The sequence below is a fragment of the Rhinoraja longicauda genome, chromosome 27 (genome assembly GCF_053455715.1).
Source record: "Rhinoraja longicauda isolate Sanriku21f chromosome 27, sRhiLon1.1, whole genome shotgun sequence".
Classification (NCBI taxonomy): Eukaryota; Metazoa; Chordata; class Chondrichthyes; order Rajiformes; family Arhynchobatidae; genus Rhinoraja; species Rhinoraja longicauda.
Window position 1 is genome coordinate 2631672 of NC_135979.1, and position 17668 is coordinate 2649339.

The 17668-nt window shown below is 47.6% G+C and overlaps 1 protein-coding gene across 1 annotated transcript in view; it reads right to left on the minus strand.

Moving 5' to 3' along the window:
- The window catches only part of LOC144606728 (discoidin, CUB and LCCL domain-containing protein 1), a 70142-nt gene that overhangs the window by 40638 nt on the left and 11836 nt on the right, over window positions 1-17668 (minus strand). The window contains exons 2-3 of the mRNA XM_078423057.1: window positions 17356-17577; window positions 5410-5547 (exon numbers count right to left, since the gene is read on the minus strand). Of these exons, the coding sequence (XP_078279183.1) occupies window positions 5410-5547; window positions 17356-17577 (360 nt within the window). The remainder of the gene's footprint in view (window positions 1-5409; window positions 5548-17355; window positions 17578-17668) is intronic.

Sequence of the window (17668 nt, forward strand, 5' to 3'; positions counted from 1 at the left end):
ACAATCTCTCTGCCTGTGGCCACGTGGACTGAAGCCAAGGTTCCTCACTGTCCCAAGCGAGGCCTCTGCTTTTTTTCAGAAAAGGAAAAACACTCTTTTACTCACAACGCAAAGTTTAGTTCAGACATGTAGCGTGGAAACAGTCCCTCTGGCCCACCGAGTCCACGCCGACCAGCGATCACCCCATAGACCAGCACTATCCCGACTACGGGCGCCGTCTGTACGGAGTTTGTACGTTCTCCCCGTGACCTGCGTGGGTTTTCTCCGAGATCTTCGGTTTCCTCCCACACTCCAAAGACGTACAGGTTTGTAGGTTACTTCACTGGGTAAATGTAAAAATTGTCCCTAGTGGGTGTAGGATAGTGTTAATGTGCGGGGATCGCTGGGCGGCGCGGACTCGGTGGGCCGAAGGGCCTGTTTCCGCGCTGTATCTCTAAATCTAAATCTATCCTACACACTACGGCCAATTTTTAGAAGATAAGACACAAAAAGCTGGAGTAACTCAGCGGGTCAGGCAGCATCTCTGGCGAAAAGGAATGGGTGACGTTTTGGGTCGAGACCCTTCTTCAGACTGAGACAGGGGAGAGGGAAGCAAGATATGAAAAGGTACAAAGAGGAAATTAAGGAAATATATGCAAAAAGACAGATCAAAACCAGCAACGATAAAGGAAAGGTGGAGACCACATCGCTGCTGGCTTTATGCATATCTTTCATTAATTTGTTCTATTTACCTTTTCACATCTCGCTTCCCTCTCCCCTGCTCTCTCTGAAGAAGGGCCTCGACCCAAAATGCACCCATTCCTTTTCTCCAGCGATGCTGCCTGACCTGCTGAGTTACTCCAGCTTTTTATGTCCATCTTTCGTATAAACCAGCATCTGCAGTTCTTTGCTCCTACCATCGACCTCATTGGAGGCCCTTGGACTATCTTTTACCAGATTTTATCTTACACTAAACATTATTCCCCTTCTCCCGTTTCTTTCTACATAATCTACAAACCTGTACGTCTTTGGATTGTGGGAGGAAACGGGAGCATTCGGAGAAAACCCATGTGGTCACAGGAAGAATGTGCAAACTCTGTACAGACAGCAGCCCGAGGTCATGATGGAACCCGGGTGTTCATAGTCCTGGGAGTAGAATTAGGCCATTCGGCCCATCAAGTCTTCTCTGTTATTCAATCATAGCTGATCTATCTCTCCCTCTCAACCCCATTCTCCTGCCTTCTCCCCGTAACCCCTGACATCCACACTTAATAATGAATCTATCCATCTCTGCCTTAAAAAATATCCATTGACTTGGCCTCCACAGCCGTCTGTGGCAAAGAATTCCACAGATTCCCCACCCTCTGACTAAAGAAATTCCTCCTCATCTCCTTCCTAAAGGTACGTTCTTTAATTCTGAGAGTGTGCCCTCTGGTCCTAGACTCTCCCACTAGTGGAAACTTCCTCTCCACATCCACTCTATCCAGACCTTTCACCATTCAGTAAGTTTCAATGATGTTCCCCCCTCATCCTTCTAAACTCCAACGAATTCAGGCCTAGCATCATCAAACGCTCATCGTATGTTAACCCAATCATTCCTGGATAAGTTTCAATGAGGTCCCCCCTACAGTTGTTCTGCAGCAAAGGATTTTAACTTGACCCACAGTTCTCTCAGCGGTATGATCATTAACTTCTCTAACTTCAAGAAATCCTTGCTCCCCCTCTCTCTCTCTCTCCATCCCTCCTCCCCCTTCCCAGTTCTCCGAACAGTCTTACTGTCTCCGACTACATTTTATCTCTGTTTGCTTTGTTATTACCTTCTCCCAGCAAACAATGATCTACTCGACATTTTCCTTGAACTACTTCCCCTTTGTCCTGTTTTCACACCTTACACTTCCTTATCTCTGTATCTCCCTCACCCCCGACTCTCAGTCTGAAGGAGGGTCTCGACCCGAAACGCCACCCATTCCTTCTCTCCAGAGATGCTGCCTGTCCCGCTGAGTTACTCCAGCATTCTGTGTCTATCCTCAGTTCTCAGATGGAAATGGCGTACGATTTAGAATTTCTGTGATACGGAATTAAGCCGTCTGATTTGAGTGAGTCATTCTACGGGAAAACATCCCAGTGTTTGTGATTAACTTCACAAGCGGTCAATCAAGTCCTTCGTGCCATCGGGTCAACCGGCTGTGAGGGGGGGTTCGATGACTCACTGAAAATGAGGCCCTGGGTCGATTGCAAGTGGCAATTCTGGGATTATTAGAATAGTTTAAACTAGACCAGTTGGGCCCAAACCTCTCCTGCATGGTGCAGCACCCTCTCCACCCCCTTCCCCTCTCCCCTCCTCCCTCCTCCCCCCTCCATCCCCTCAACCCCCCCCCCCCTCCCCCCTCCATCCCCTCAAACCCCCCCCCCCTTATCCTCCCTCATCCCTCCCTCCCCCCATCCCTCCCTAGGAGATAGATTTAAACTTTAAAATGTGACTAACTTTAAAAATATAACACCGATTTCAATGAAACCTCTTCCATCAGCACCAAAGGGACGATGGTGAGTAAGGTGGGCCTAGAATTGTCACGCTATTGTGCTCCGTTTTGGCTGCAGTTTAGGAACAAACTAACGAGAGTTTTAGTATTTAGATGCCGTCACACTGAACCTCTGACCAACGCACAAAGGAAGGGATCGGAAATTAATTTCACAGTTTCTCATGATCTCAGGAAGTTCTAATGGACTTTGTTTCCTATAAAGTGCTGTCAATGTTGGACACTAGGAAGCACAACAGGGTTGTGTGGAGTGATGTCCCACTCACACCAAAGTTATAATTTTTGTTCAGTTTAGTTTAGAGACACAGCGTGGAAAGAGGCCCTTCGGCCCACCGAGACCGCGCCGACCAGCGATCCCCAACTTACACTACCCTACACACACTAGGGACAATTTACAATTATACCAAGCCAATTAACCTACAAACCTGCACCTCTTTGGAGTGTGGGAGGAAACCGGAGATCTTGGAGAAAACCCACACGCAGACGAACGTGCAAACTCCGTACAGACAGCACTCGCTGTCAGGATTGAACCCGGATCTCTGGCGCTGTGAGGCAGCAATTCTACCGCTGCGCCACCATGCCGTCCTAAGCACACTGCCCCATTATTCCAGAACACAGTTAAATTATTCTCAGCAAACGCATTGCTCCCCGCAGTCTTGAGAAAATAGTTACAGAAATAGTCAAGGCGATGGGAAGGTTGAGCGTGATTTTCCATTTTCTTTTTGCTGACACAAAACGCTTCCTCGAGGAGTAAAACAAGAGTGTGTTCCAAAATATGCAGACAGAGACTTTTAGTCTAACGTCTCAGGATATCTTCAAATGGATGAATCACAGGGGAAACTGCTGTCCTTTTATTCTGAATCACGCCGTTTCCGCCGAATTGAAAATTCGACCCCACAAAGAGGAACAACCAGAGCAGAATGACTAGTTTTACTTTCCAAACCGCGTTATTTTCCACATTATTCTGCAGTAATGGAGCCCTCAAATGGAGCCTGTCTATTTCATTTCTGAGATAGACACAGAAATAATGTGGAGGGGAACAGGAAACGAGAGATATAGATAGTACATAGCAAAGATACTAGAGGAGCAGGATGGACCACTGCGTTGAAATCGCCTATACTGAAGTGTGGTACGCAAAGGAGTGTAACGTCCGCCATTTTAGTAAGCAAAACCCACCGTTCGCTCTGCCTCTCGCAGTGTAATCAGTGTTTTGGGGGAACAGTATGTGTGATGATGCCATTAAAATGCAGAATATATCTCATCTATCAATTCACAGATTTTTGTTATTTTTCTTTCTAAATGTTTCATTCATTTGTCTTATGCACCTTCTAAGTCAAGTTAGGAAGAGGGGATGTTCAACGAGATCTGGGTGTCCTAGTGCATCAGTCACTGAAAGGAAGCATGCAGGTACAGCAGGCAGTGAAGAAAGCCAATGGAATGTTGGCCTTCATAACAAGAGGAGTTGAGTATAGGAGCAAAGAGGTCCTTCTACAGTTGTACCGGGCCCTGGTGAGACCGCACCTGGAGTACTGTGTGCAGTTTTGGTCTCCAAATTTGAGGAAGGATATTCTTGCTATTGAGGGTGTGCAGCGTAGGTTCACTAGGTTAATTCCCGGAATGGCGGGACTGTCGTATGTTGAAAGGCTGGAGCAATTAGGCTTGTATACACTGGAATTTAGAAGGATGAAGGGGGATCTTATTGAAACATATAAGATAATTAGGGGATTGGACACATTAGAGGCAGGAAATATGTTCCCAATGTTGGGGGAGTCCAGAACAAGGGGCCACAGTTTAAGAATAAGGGGTAGGCCATTTAGAACGGAGATGAGGAAGAACTTTTTCAGTCAGAGAGTGGTGAAGGTGTGGAATTCTCTGCCTCAGAAGGCAGTGGAGGCCAGTTCGTTGGATGCTTTCAAGAGAGAGCTGGATAGAGCTCTTAAGGATAGCGGAGTGAGGGGGTATGGGGAGAAGGCAGGAACGGGGTACTGATTGAGAGTGATCAGCCATGATCGCATTGAATGGCGGTGCTGGCTCGAAGGGCTGAATGGCCTACTCCTGCACCTATTGTCTATTGTCTATATCTCTCATTTCCCTCTCCCCTGACTCTCAGTTCTGCTATTCTTTTAAAGAAAGGTCTGAAGAAGGGTATCAACCCAAAAAGTCACCTATTGCCTCTCTCCAGAGATGCTGCCTGACCCGCTGAGTTACTCCAGCACTTTGTGCCCAAGCTCCTAAATTCAAACCCTAGTTACAAAATCTAATTTGGAGGTGGTGAGGGGCGGCAAATCTAACTATCCAGGGCAGCCTACCATGCAGAACCTTACCAAATACCTCGCTGGATCAATAAATATAACGTCTACACCTCTGCCCTCATCAACCTTTTTGGTCACATCCTCAAAAATAAAAAATCAGAATTGAGACACAAAACCTCCCAGGTACAAAACTGTGCTGACTATCCCTAATCAGCTCTTGTCCATCTAAATACTTGTGTATCCTAACCCCCAGAATACTCTCCAGTAACTTCCCGACCACAGATGTTAGGCCTGTAGTTCCCAGGCTTTTCCCTGCAGCCCTTCTTGAATAGAGGCACAACACAGGTGATAGGAGCAGAATTAGGCCATTCGGCCCATCAAGTCTACTCCGCCATTCAATCATGGCTGATCTATCTCTCCCTCCATCCCAACCCCATTCTCCTGCCTTCTACCCATAACCCATGACACCCGCTACTAATCAAGAGTCTATCAATCTCTGCCTTAAAGATATCCATTGACTTGGCCTCCACAGACTCCTGCAGCAATGAATTCCACAGATTCACAACACACTCTGGCTTCAGACGTTCGCCACCCTCCAATTTTCTGGTGTCTCAGGGATAAGGAAATGGTCCAGGCCTTACCCGGGTGGTCGGTGGTGGCGTAGGAGAGCAGGAACCCTCTGCCTGTACGATGGGTGGTGCTTCGGAACTCCACCGTAACCACACTGGACATCAGTTGTATTCTCGGCAAATCTTGGTACATTTTCCCACAGTATGGACCTGCCCCCAACAAAAGAAAAGTACAAATTCAGACACTGTGGGAAGCATCGTACAAGTTGGAAGAGAGAAAGAGACAGCACGGTAGAGCCTGGCAGTAGAGTTGCTGCCTCACAGCACCAGAGACCCAGGTTCGATCCCGACTTTGTACATTCTCCCCGTGACCTGCGTGGGTATCCTCCGGGCATTCCGGTTTCCTCCGGGCGTTCCGGTTTCCTCCCACACTCCGAAAGATGTGCAGGTTTGTAGGTTAATTGGCTGCTTGCTAGACCCGAAACGTCACCCATTCCTTCTCTCCCGAGATGCTGCCTGAACTGCTGAGTTACTCCAGCATTTTGTGAAATAAATACCAGTGTACAAGGAGTAGATATAAAAGTGGGATAACATAGAACTAGTGTGAACCGGCGATCGCTGGTCGGCGTGGACTCGGTGGGCTGAAGGGCCCGTTTCTGCGCTGTATCTCCAAGACTAAGCCAAGAAACAATTATTCTGTTTAGTTTAATTTATAGATACAGCATGGAAACAGGTCCTTCAGACCATCGAGCCACGCAGTCCGACCATTACCCTTAAACTAGTCCCGTTATCCCATTTACACATCCTACACATTAGGGGCAATTTACCCAATTTTAGGAAGGAGATTAGAAGAAATTTCTTTAGTCAGAGGGCGGTGAATTTGTGGAATCCTTTGCCACAGATCGCTGTGGAGGCCAATTCAGTGGATATAATTAAGACAGAGATAGGTAGTTTCTTGATTAGTTCGGGTGTCAGGGGTTATGGGGAGAAGGCAGGAGAATGGCGTTAGGAGGGGGAGATAGATCAGCCATGATTGAATGGTGGAGTAGACTTGATGGGCCGAATGGCCTAATTCTACTCCTATCATTTGTGACCTTATGAATCCACAAACCTGCACGTGTTTGGAGTGTGGGAGGAAACCGGAGCACCCGGAGAAAACCCACACGGTCACGGGGAGAACGTACAAACTCCCTACAGCCAGCACCCGTTGTCAGGATCAAACCCGGGTCTTTGGCACCGTGAGGCAGCAACTCTACCGCTGCGCCACCGTGCCACATGGTCACTGATGTGTACGGGAGCTTACAGTGCATTTATTGACTGTCTTATTTCCCATGTAACGAACATGACAAGCCTTTTATTAGTTCTGAACAGCTTCTGGGGCTCTGCGTTTATGAGATTTGTCCTCCTTGTCTTTATTTACACAGACCACGGTAATGCACACTATTCATTTCACCAGTAACATTCAATTAACTTTCAGCTTGCAGCTCGTTCAGCTCCAAAGCCAACAGCTTTGAAAGGTCACACAAATTAAATCTGCCCACTCAACAGCTGTTAAAGTTGTGCTTTATCATTCGTTTTTACGTGGCAAATTTTTCATGCGACCAACTCACTTCAGCATTGTCGGGATCTAACCGAGCTGCCACCTCACAGCTCCAGTGACCCGGGTAACGAAGGGCCCCGACCTGAAACGTCACCTATCCATGTCCTCCAGAGATGCTGCTCGACCCGCTGAGTTACTCCAGCACTCTGTGCAACATCACCAATCCATGTAGAAACATAGAAACATAGAAAATAGGTGCAGGATTAGGCCATTCGGCCCTTCGAGCCTGCACCGCCACTCAATATGATCATGGCTGATCATCCAACTCAGTAACCTGTACCTGCCTTCTCTCCATACCCCCTGATCCCTTTAGCCACAAGGGCCACATCTAACTCCCTCTTAAATATAGCCAATGAACTGGTCTCAACTACCTTCTGTGGCAGAGAATTCCACAGATTCACCACTCTCTGTGTGAAGAAATGTTTTCTCATCTCGGTCCTAAAAGACTTCCCCCTTATCCTTAAGCTGTGACCCCTGGTTCTGGACTTCCCCAACATCAGGAACAATCTTCCCGCATCTAGCCTCTCCAACCCCTTAAGAATTTTATATGTTTCTATAAGATCCCCCCTCAGTCTTCTAAATTCCAGCGAGTACAAGCCCAGTACAAGCCCAACGAGTATCCTCCAGAGATGCTGCTCGACCCGCTGAGTTACTCCAGCACTCTGTGCAACATCACCTATCCACGTTCTCCAGAGATGCTGCCTGACCTGCTGATAGACACAAAAAGCTGGAGTAACTCAACAGGACAGGCAGCATCTCTTTAGTCTGAAGGAGGGTCTCGACCCGAAACGTCACCCATTCCTTCTCTCCAGAGATGCTGCCTGTCCCGCTGAGTTATTCCAGCATTTTGTGTCTGCTGTCGATTTAAACTGGCATCTGCAGTTCTTTCCTACACACTTTGTGTTGTGCACATGGTACCAGCATCTGCAGTTCCTTGTGTTTACTAAATACTAGGACTTGCCTCAAGTGTGTTTTATTGTCATTTGTACCACGGCAGACCAGATAAATTTTGCTTGCTGCGGCTTTTCAGGCCCAATCACACAATAACACACAGATGAATATGTCAAAAATACGATAAATTATTAACCATAATCCCAGGCAGCCATAAGAGTGCACCTGCTCTCCTTTAAAATAATACCATGGAAACGTTGCAGTAATTGATTCAAATTGTTTAGTTTATAGATACAGTGCGGAAACAGGCCCTTCGGCCCACCGAATCCACACCGACCAGCGATCCCCACACATTAACACTATCCCACACACATTAGGGACAATTTACATTTACACCAAGCCAATTAACTTACAAACCTGCACATCTTTGGAGTGTGGGAGGAAACCGAGGATCTCGGAGAAAACCCACGCAGGTCACGGGGAGAACGTACAAACTCCGTACAGACAGCGCCCGTAGTCAGGATCGAACCAGAGTCTCACACTGTACAACAGCAACTCTACCGCTGCCGCTGGTTTTCCAAAAAGACTCAAAATGCTGGAGTAACTCAGCAGGTCAGGCAGCATCTGTGGAGAACATGGATAGGTGACGTTTCACAGAGTGCTGGAGTAACTCAGTGGGTCAGGCAGCATCTCTGGAGCACATGGATAGGTGACGTTTCGGGTCGGGACCCTTCTTCAGACTGCCGTTTTGGGCTGGGAGCCGGTGTGTCTTTTTTCCATTTTTCTGTTATTCTTCGGCATGTGTTGGACCCGCAGGGTCGGCAACTATCTCACTCCCAAATACGGGACAAGGTGACGTCACCGCCCCGCGCCCCACGTGACCTCACCCAGCCAGCGGCCACGTGCTCCCGCTCCACCAACGGCGGCCGCCCGGGCCGGGAGGCGGGTTGCTACGCAACCTCCGTTAGGCGAACACACTGCGTTAGCCTACACTGTCCCGGCCGACAGCGGCCTAATACGGGACAAGGGCGGTCCCATACGGGACAAACCGATTTAGCCCAAAATACGGGATGTCCCGGCTAATACGGGACGGTTGGCGACTCCATGTACCCGTGAAGGCAAGAGTGAAGTTGCCTCGATACGGCACGGTTTTAGATTGTGCCATTCTTGGCGTTCTTGCTGATCGTGGTGGATTCCAGCCATGCCTCCATCTCTTCCCCACAGCCATTCGGCTATTAAACACTACAACCTCAAATAACCTCTGAACAACATGGACTATTATTGCACTATTATTGTTTGTTTTCTTATATATATATATACTCCGTACAGACAGCACCCACAGACAGGATGGAACCCGGGTCTCTGCACTGTGAGGCAGCAACTCTAGCGCTGCGCCACCCCAAGCTTGTATATATATATATTTGCAAGCTTGTGGCGGCACAGTGGCGCAGCGGTAGAGTTGCTGCCTCACAGCGCCAGAGACCCGGGTTCCATCACTAGGGCCCTGTACAACTGCAGAAGGACCTCTTTGCTCCTATACTCAACTCCTCTTGTTATGAAGGCCGACATTCCATTGGCTTTCTTCACTGCCTGCTGTACCTGCATGCTTCCTTTCAGTGACTGATGCACGAAGACACCCAGATCTCGTTGTACGTCCCCTTTTCCTAACTTGACACCATTCAGATAATAATCTGCCTTCTTATTCTTACCACCAAAGTGGATAACCTCACACTTATCCACATTAAACTGCATCTGTCATGCATCCGCCCACTCACACAACCTGTCCAAGTCACCCTGCAACCTCATAGCATCTTCCTCACAGTTCACACTACCACCCAGCTTTGTATCATCTACAAATTTGCTAATGGTACTTTTAATCCCTTCATCCAAGTCATTAATGTATATTGTAAATAGCTGCAGTCCCAGCACCGAGCCTTGCGGTACCCCACTAGTTACTGCAGTCCCAGCACCGAGCCTTGCGGTACCCCACTAGTTACTGCAGTCCCAGCACCGAGCCTTGCGGTACCCCACTAGTTACTGCCTGCCATTCTGAAAGGGACCCATTTATCCTCCCACATCCTAAAGACGTACAGGTTTGTAGGTCGATTGACTTCTGTAAATTGTGTAGGATAGAGTTAGTGTACGGGCGATCGCTGGTCGGCACGGACTCGGTGGGCTGAAGGGCCTGTTTCCATGCTGTATCTCCAAACTAAAGCTAAATTTGATGTCCATTTCAATCTAATTTCAGACTACGTGCCTCTAAGGCACCAATAGGGTACCGGCATGGATGAAAATGCTTTCACTTTCCAGTCACAGAATTATCTGGACCTTTTTAAAATGGCTGTTAATTACATATTTCATAAATGAGCGCGTCTTTTTTTTTATAGACACCGCATTTAAGCTTTCTGTTTCCCGCCTTCTTTTGAGATTTACACCGGTTTCTACACAAAACCTATTTGGAGTAAATGCTTCATCTGAATCATGAATAAAAAGTTACAAATCATGCAAGTAAGAACAGAATCAATCTGTGCTGAACAGGATGCCAAGATAAACTAATTTCCACTTTGCATCCTAAACTAAACTTTCCAGGTTCCGTCCCACCCAAGGTCTCTTTTCCTGCTTTGTCCCCCCATGTAAATTGGCCCCAGTGCAAGTAGCTAGCAATCGTTGGTCAGCGTGAACCCGATGGGCCGAAGGGCCCATTTCCACATTGCATCTCGAAACTAAACTAAACTCAGCGGGTCAGGCAGCATCTGTAGAGGGGAATCGGCAGACGATGTTTCGGGTCAGGTCTTTTCTTCAAATTGGCGAAGGAGTTTGTCCACTCCTCCATTTTAAATGATCAATCCCTTATCTTTTAATACATTTTTTGTTCCTGTATACTTGTTTCTGTGATCAGGCAAAAGCGACTTTAGACTTTAGAGATAGAGCAGAAATAGGCCCTTCGGTCCACCAAGTCCGTGCCGACCAGCGGTCCCTGTACATTAACTGTAATTAACCCTGTCTGAAGAAGGGTCTCGACCCGAAACGTCACCCATTCCTTCTCTGAGATGCTGCCTGACCCGCTGAGTTACTCCATCATTTTGTGAATAAATACTTTCGATTTGTACCAGCATCTGCAGTTATTTTCTTACACTACCTGCACATTAACACAATCATCTGCACACTAGGTACAATTTTATACCAAAGCCAATTAAGCTACAAAACTGCACGTCTTTGGAGTGTGGGAGGAAACCGGAGCACCCAGAGAAAACCCACGTGGCCACAAGGAGAACGTGCAAACTCTGTACAGACGGCACCCGTAATCGGGATGGAACCCGGGTCTCTGGCGCTGTGAGGCAGCAACTCTACCACAGCGCCACCGTGCCAGCCTGTAGTTACTCCAGCACTTTGTGTTTTATTATTGTTTTAGATGCCTTCGAACTTCAACATCTGAAATGGGGTCCCAACCCAAAACGTCACCTATCCATGTCCTCCACAGATGCTGCCTGACCCGCTGAGTTACTCCAGCACTCTGTGAAACGTCACCTATCCATGTCCTCCACAGATGCTGCCTGACCCGCTGAGTTACTCCAGCACTCTGTGAAACGTCACCTATCCATGTCCTCCACAGATGCTGCCTGACCCGCTGAGTTACTCCAGCACTCTGTGAAACGTCACCTATCCATGTCCTCCACAGATGCTGCCTGACCCGCTGAGTTACTCCAGCACTCTGTGAAACGTCACCTATCCATGTTCTCCACAGATGCTGCCTGACCTGCTGAGTTACTCCAGCACTTTGTATTTTACTCAATAAAGTGTTTTGCTTTAGTAATTCCCCTTCAAAAATAATATATTTGCAAACTTAAAATGCTCCTTTAAAAGAAAGTTATGAAACAGTGGATTATACAGAATTCTGTAAACCTACTGCTGTGGACGGAGAGACAAGGAAATGCAGACGCTGAATCTTAAACAGAACTCAAAGTACTGGAGGAACTCAGGAAAGGCAGCCTATAGGCTGGCTGAAGAAAGGACCCAAACTGAAACATCTCCCGTCCATTCCCTCCACAGATGCTGCCTGACCCACTGAGTTACTCCAGCACTCTGTGAAACGTCACCTATCCATGTTCTCCACAGATGCTGCCTGACCCACTGAGTACCTCCAGCACTTTATGTGCCTTGTTACTGGTTTAGATGTCTTCATAAGTGATAGGAGCAGAATTAGGCCATTCGGCCCCATCGAGTCTACTCCGCCATTCAATCACGGCCGATCTATCTCTACCTCCTAAACCCATTCTTCTGCTTTCTCTCCATAACCCCCGACACCTTGGAACCTCAGCCTCTGAAGAAGAGTTATGACTCAAAACACCGTCTGCCCATTCCCTCCAGAGACGCTGCCTGACCCGCTGAGTACCTCCAGGACTTTGTGTCGTGTTACCAGTTGAGATGTTTGGTTGTTTTCTGGATAGACAATAGGTGCAGGAGGAGGCCATTCGGCCCTTTGAGCCAGCACCGCCATTCAATGTGATCATGGCTGATCATTCTGATCATGGCTGATCATTCTCAATCAGTACCCCGTTCCTGCCTTCTCTGAGGCAGAGAATTCCACAGATTCACAACTCTCTGACTGAAAAAGTTTTTCCTCATCTCAGTTCTAAATGGCCTACCCCTTATTCTTAAACTGTGGCCCCTTGTTCTGGACTCCCCCAACATTGGGAACATGTTTCCTGCCTCTAATGTGTATACGTTTCGATAAGATCCCTTCTCATCCTTCTAAATTCCAGTGTATACAAGCCTAGTCGCTCCAGTCTTTCAACATATGACAGTCCCGCCATTCCGGGAATTAACCTAGTAAACCTACGCTGCACGCCCTCAATAACAAGAATATCCTTCCTCAAATTTGGATGATGACTGATTGTGCAATGATGTCTGTACACTAAAAAATTGTGTTGCCCAATATGTGTGTCACAATGCATTTCAGACAGGGTCAACTGCTGATGTTAGTGTCCGCCCACATCTTACATCATCATCTAGACTCAGTGCTCAGACTAAATACTGTGCGTGTCTCTGGCAACTGGTACTGACCTTTAGATTAGTTTATTGTCAAGTGTACCGAGGTACAACGCAAAGCTTTTTTGTTGCGTACTACCCAGTCAGCGGAAAGACAACACGTGATCACAATCAAGCCATCCACAGTGTACAGCTACAAGATGAAGGGGATAATATTTGGTGCGAGATAAAGTCCAGTCAAGTCTGATTAAAGATAGTCCGAGGGTCTCTAATGAGATGGATGGGTGGTCGGAGATGAGGAAAGACTTTTTCATTCAGAGAGTTGTAAATCTGTGGAATTCACTGCCTCAGAAGGCAGTGGAGGCCAATTCTCTGAATGCATTCAAGAGAGAGCTAGATAGAGCTCTTAAGGATAGCGGAGTCAGGGGGTATGGGGAGAAGGCAGGAACGGGGTACTGATTGGGAATGATCAGCCGTGATCACATTGAATGGCGGTGCTGGCTCGAAGGGCCGAATGGCCTACTCCCGCACCTATTGTCTATTGTCAGGACTAAGATTAACCCGAAACGTCACCCATTCCTTCTCTCCAGAGATGCTGCCTGTCCCACTGAGTTACTCCAGCACTCTGTCTATCTTTGGTGTCAACCAGCATCTGCAGTTCCTCTCTACACATTTTTGACTAGCATTACTGGAGAGCTGAATCAGACAACAAAAATCTTTCGGCAACCTAGTAGCCTAAATAAAGGCCGTTACTAAAAATATTTATTTTGATTGACCAATCACCAGAGTTTCACTGACAGAGATGGCCTGTTGCCATCTTGTGCTGGGAATGTTCAAAGTGTAGATAAATCAAATTGCCTCTAATTGAATATTAATCTACAGAATCAGATTGTCACATCTGTAAAAAATCACAACTAGAGAGCGGTCCAGAATTACCATCTTCCTCATTGGAGACCATTGAACTATCTTTAGGAAAGAACTGCAGATGCTGGTTTAAATCAAAGTTAGGTACAAAATGCTGGAGTAACTCAGGGGGTCAGGAAGCATCTCTGGAGAGAAGGAATGGGTGACGTTTCGGGTTGAGACCCTTCTTCAGACTGATGTCAGGGTTAACTGGACTTTACCTTGCACTAAACGTTATTCACTTTTTTATGCATCGGTACACTGTGGACGGCTCGATTGTAATAATTTATAGTCTTTCCGCTGACCGGATAGCACGCAGCAAAAGCTTTTCACTGTACCTCAGTACACGTGACAATACTAAAAAGTAAATCAATCAGGTACCTGCCTCACAAATATTCTGGCTCATTTGCTTTTTCTGAGCACCTATATTCTGATGAAAACTGCAGAAGCATTATGGTGCAGAAGACCACTCAGCCCATCTATCTGTGCTAGCACAGGCAGTTTCCCCTTGAAGTCATGGAGGCCGAGAGAATGTTGCCTGGATAACTGTACCAATGGACATGATCCCTGCAAGTGTCACCTCCCACTCTTATCCAATTTCTCAAACATTGTTTGCTCTTTAAAATCCACTTGGTGAATGTGCCCTTTCTGTCACATTAGACCACAGTAAAGCAATCACTGATGTGTCTCCTGTCACCTGGAGGCACCAGATGACGACCTGATTTCCCTCGGGAATGTGGACAAGGATTCGGCCCAACTTGCCCACACCATCTCCCCCCAAACCCGTCCTATCCGTGTACCTGTCTGACTGCTTCTTAAACGTTGGGATAGTCCCTGCCTCAACCACCTCCTCTGGCAGCTCGTTCCATACACCCACCACCCTTTGTGTGAAAGAAATTACCCCTTCAGACGAGGAAGGAGGGTCTCGACATGAAACGTCACCCATTCCTTCTTTCCAGAGATGCTGCCTGACCCACTGAGTTACTCCAGCAATTTGTGTCTACCTTCGATTTATACCAGCATCTGCAGTTTTCTTTCCTACAGGTTTGTAGGTTAACACAGAGAGTGGCGAGTCTGTGGAATTCTCTGCCACAGAAGGTAGTTGAGGTCAGTTCATTGGCTATATTTAAGAGGGAGTTAGATGTGGCCCTTGTGGCTAAAGGGATCAGGGGGTATGGAGAGAAGGCAGGTACAGGTTACTGAGCTGGATGATCAGCCATGATCATATTGAATGGCGGTGCAGGCTCGAAGGGCCGAATGGCCTACTCCTGCACCTATTTTCTATGTTTCTACGTTTAGATCTTCGGTTTCCTCCCACACTCCAAAGACGTACAGGTATGTAGGTTAATTGGCTGGGTAAATGTTTTTTTTAAAAATTGTCCCTTGTGGGTGTAGGATAGTGTTAATGTACGGGGATCGCTGGGCGGCACGGACTTGGTGGGCCGAAAAGGCCTGTTTCCGGCTGTATATATATGATATGATGATAATTGGCGTGGGTTTGTGTACTTGTCTTACTTATACAAGTATACAAACCCAAGCCAATTAACCTACACATTAGTACAAGTATAAAAGTAGGGCACGGGAAGAGAAAAGACATTCTGGTCTTCCATCACAGTGAGGAGGTGACTGGAGGAGATTCACTGTGATGGATGTTTCTTTTTGTTTGGTGTTGGTTTATGATTGTATGTGCTATTGCATATTTTTATTGCTTATTTTTATTGGTCTTATTGTTGGACTGCGGGTAATTTTTCATTTCACTGCACATTTATCATCATTTCATATCATATATATACAGCCGGAAACAGGCCTTTTCGGCCCTCCAAGTCCGTGCCGCCCAGCGATCCCCGTACATTAACACTATCCTACACCCACTAGGGACAATTTTTACATTTACCCAGCCAATTAACCTACATACCTGTACGTCTTTGGAGTGTGGGAGGAAACCGAAGATCTCGGAGAAAACCCACGCAGGTCACGGGGAGAACGTACAAACTCCTTACAGTGCAGCACCCATAGTCAGGATCGAACCTGAGTCTCCGGCGCTGCATTTATGTGTATGTGACAAATAAATTGACTATTGTATAAGTGTAAATTGTCCCTCGTGTGTGTAGGATGGTGTTAATGTACGGGGATCGCTGGTCGGTGCCGACTCGGTGGGCCGAAGGGCCCGTTTCCGCGCTGTACCTCTAAACTGAAGTAAATAAACATCGGCCCTTTCTCAGCCAATGGTCAAGGATTGTCTGTCTTGCTTGGAGCTGGGAGATAGAAGAAGGTACAGACCACGATTATCAGTCGAGGCAGCGGAGCGCTCCTCAGTCACAGAGGACTGGCTTCTGCTTGCGACACTTTGCAGTTCGGTGTTGAATAATGGCAGTGAGAGAATTTCAGGAATGGGAAGCATTTAAACAAAACTATTCCCTGGGAGATTAAACGGACAGCAAAGTTCACAGCACAATGAGGCTTGACAACGTCTTCTTACAAACATTACCCATTCCTCGATTTGTTGTGTTTTGAGTATAACATCATTACAATAGCAATATTCTACTTGGCAGTGGGAGACAGTCCTTACAGTCCACACTCTTTCAAGCTACAAACTTTACAAGTCTTGTAAAGTCTACACTCTTCGGTTCAGCTGCAAACCTCACAATGAAATGTCTTCAAAAACACAGGACACTTCGATGAATTTATTCATTAGTTTACTTTAGAGATACAGCCAGAGTCGCCAACTTCCTCACTCCCAAATACGGGACAAGGTGACATCACCACCCCGCGCCCCACGTGGCCTCACCCAGCCAGCGGCCACGTGCTCCCGCTCCACCAATGGCGGTCGCACGTGGCCGCTGGCTGGGTGAGGTCACGTGGGGCGCGGGGCGGTGACGTCACCCTTTGTCCCTTATATGGGAGTGAGGAAGTTGGCAACCCTACTAATGCGGGGACAAGGGCGGTCCCCGTACGGGGACAAACCAATTTAGCCCAAAATACGGGATGTCCCGGCTAATACGGGACAGTTGGCGACCCTCGATACAGCGCAGAAACAGGCCCTTTGGCCCACCGAGTCCATGCCGACCAACGATCCCTGCACACCAGCACCGTCCACACAAGAGGGACAATTCTGCATCCGCAGCATTTTACAGAACACAACTGATGGCGGCACGGTGGCGCAGCAATAGCATTACTGCCTTACGGGGCCAGGGACCCGGGTTCGATCCTGGCCACAGGTGCTTTTCTGTACGTTCTCCCCGTGACCTGCGTGGGTTTTCTTCAAAGACGTACAGGTATGTAGGTTAATTGACTGGGTAAATGTTTTTTAAAAATTGTCCCTAGTGTGTGTAGGATAGTGTTAGTGTACGGGGGTCGCTGGGCGGCGCGGACCCGATGGGGCCCGTTTCCGCGCTGTATCTCTAAAAAAAAAGAAAAAAGATCTTCGGTTTCCTCCCACACTCCAAAGACATGCAGGTTTTTAAGATTAATTGGCTTGGTGTCATTGTAAAATTGTCCCTAGTGTGTGTAGGATAGTGTTAGTGTACGGGGGTCGCTGGTCGGCGCGGACTCGGTGGGCCGAAGGGCCCGTTTCCACGCCGTATCTCCAAACTAAACTGGCCACCAAACCTTACCCCAAATTGTGAACTCCTTACCGTAGCTGCCATCAGCAGGTGAAGCATTGATTTGCACAGAATTGGAGGAACAGTTCTCAGAGTACTCGATGTCCAAGTCAGCAAACATCAACATGACTGCCTTCCCCAGTCGCACGCGGAGCTCCCACTTGCACGACGTGTGGTTCGGGTAGGTGCCGGGGTAGTTCACGGACGTCAAAGTGCCGCTCTCAGGGCCGGTCACCACATGTCCACATCCATCACCTGAAACAGGAGGAACAAAGGAATGTAAATCTCCACAAGATCACAGAATTTCTTCACAGTATCTTCCCGTGAGGATGCCCAGACCACGCAC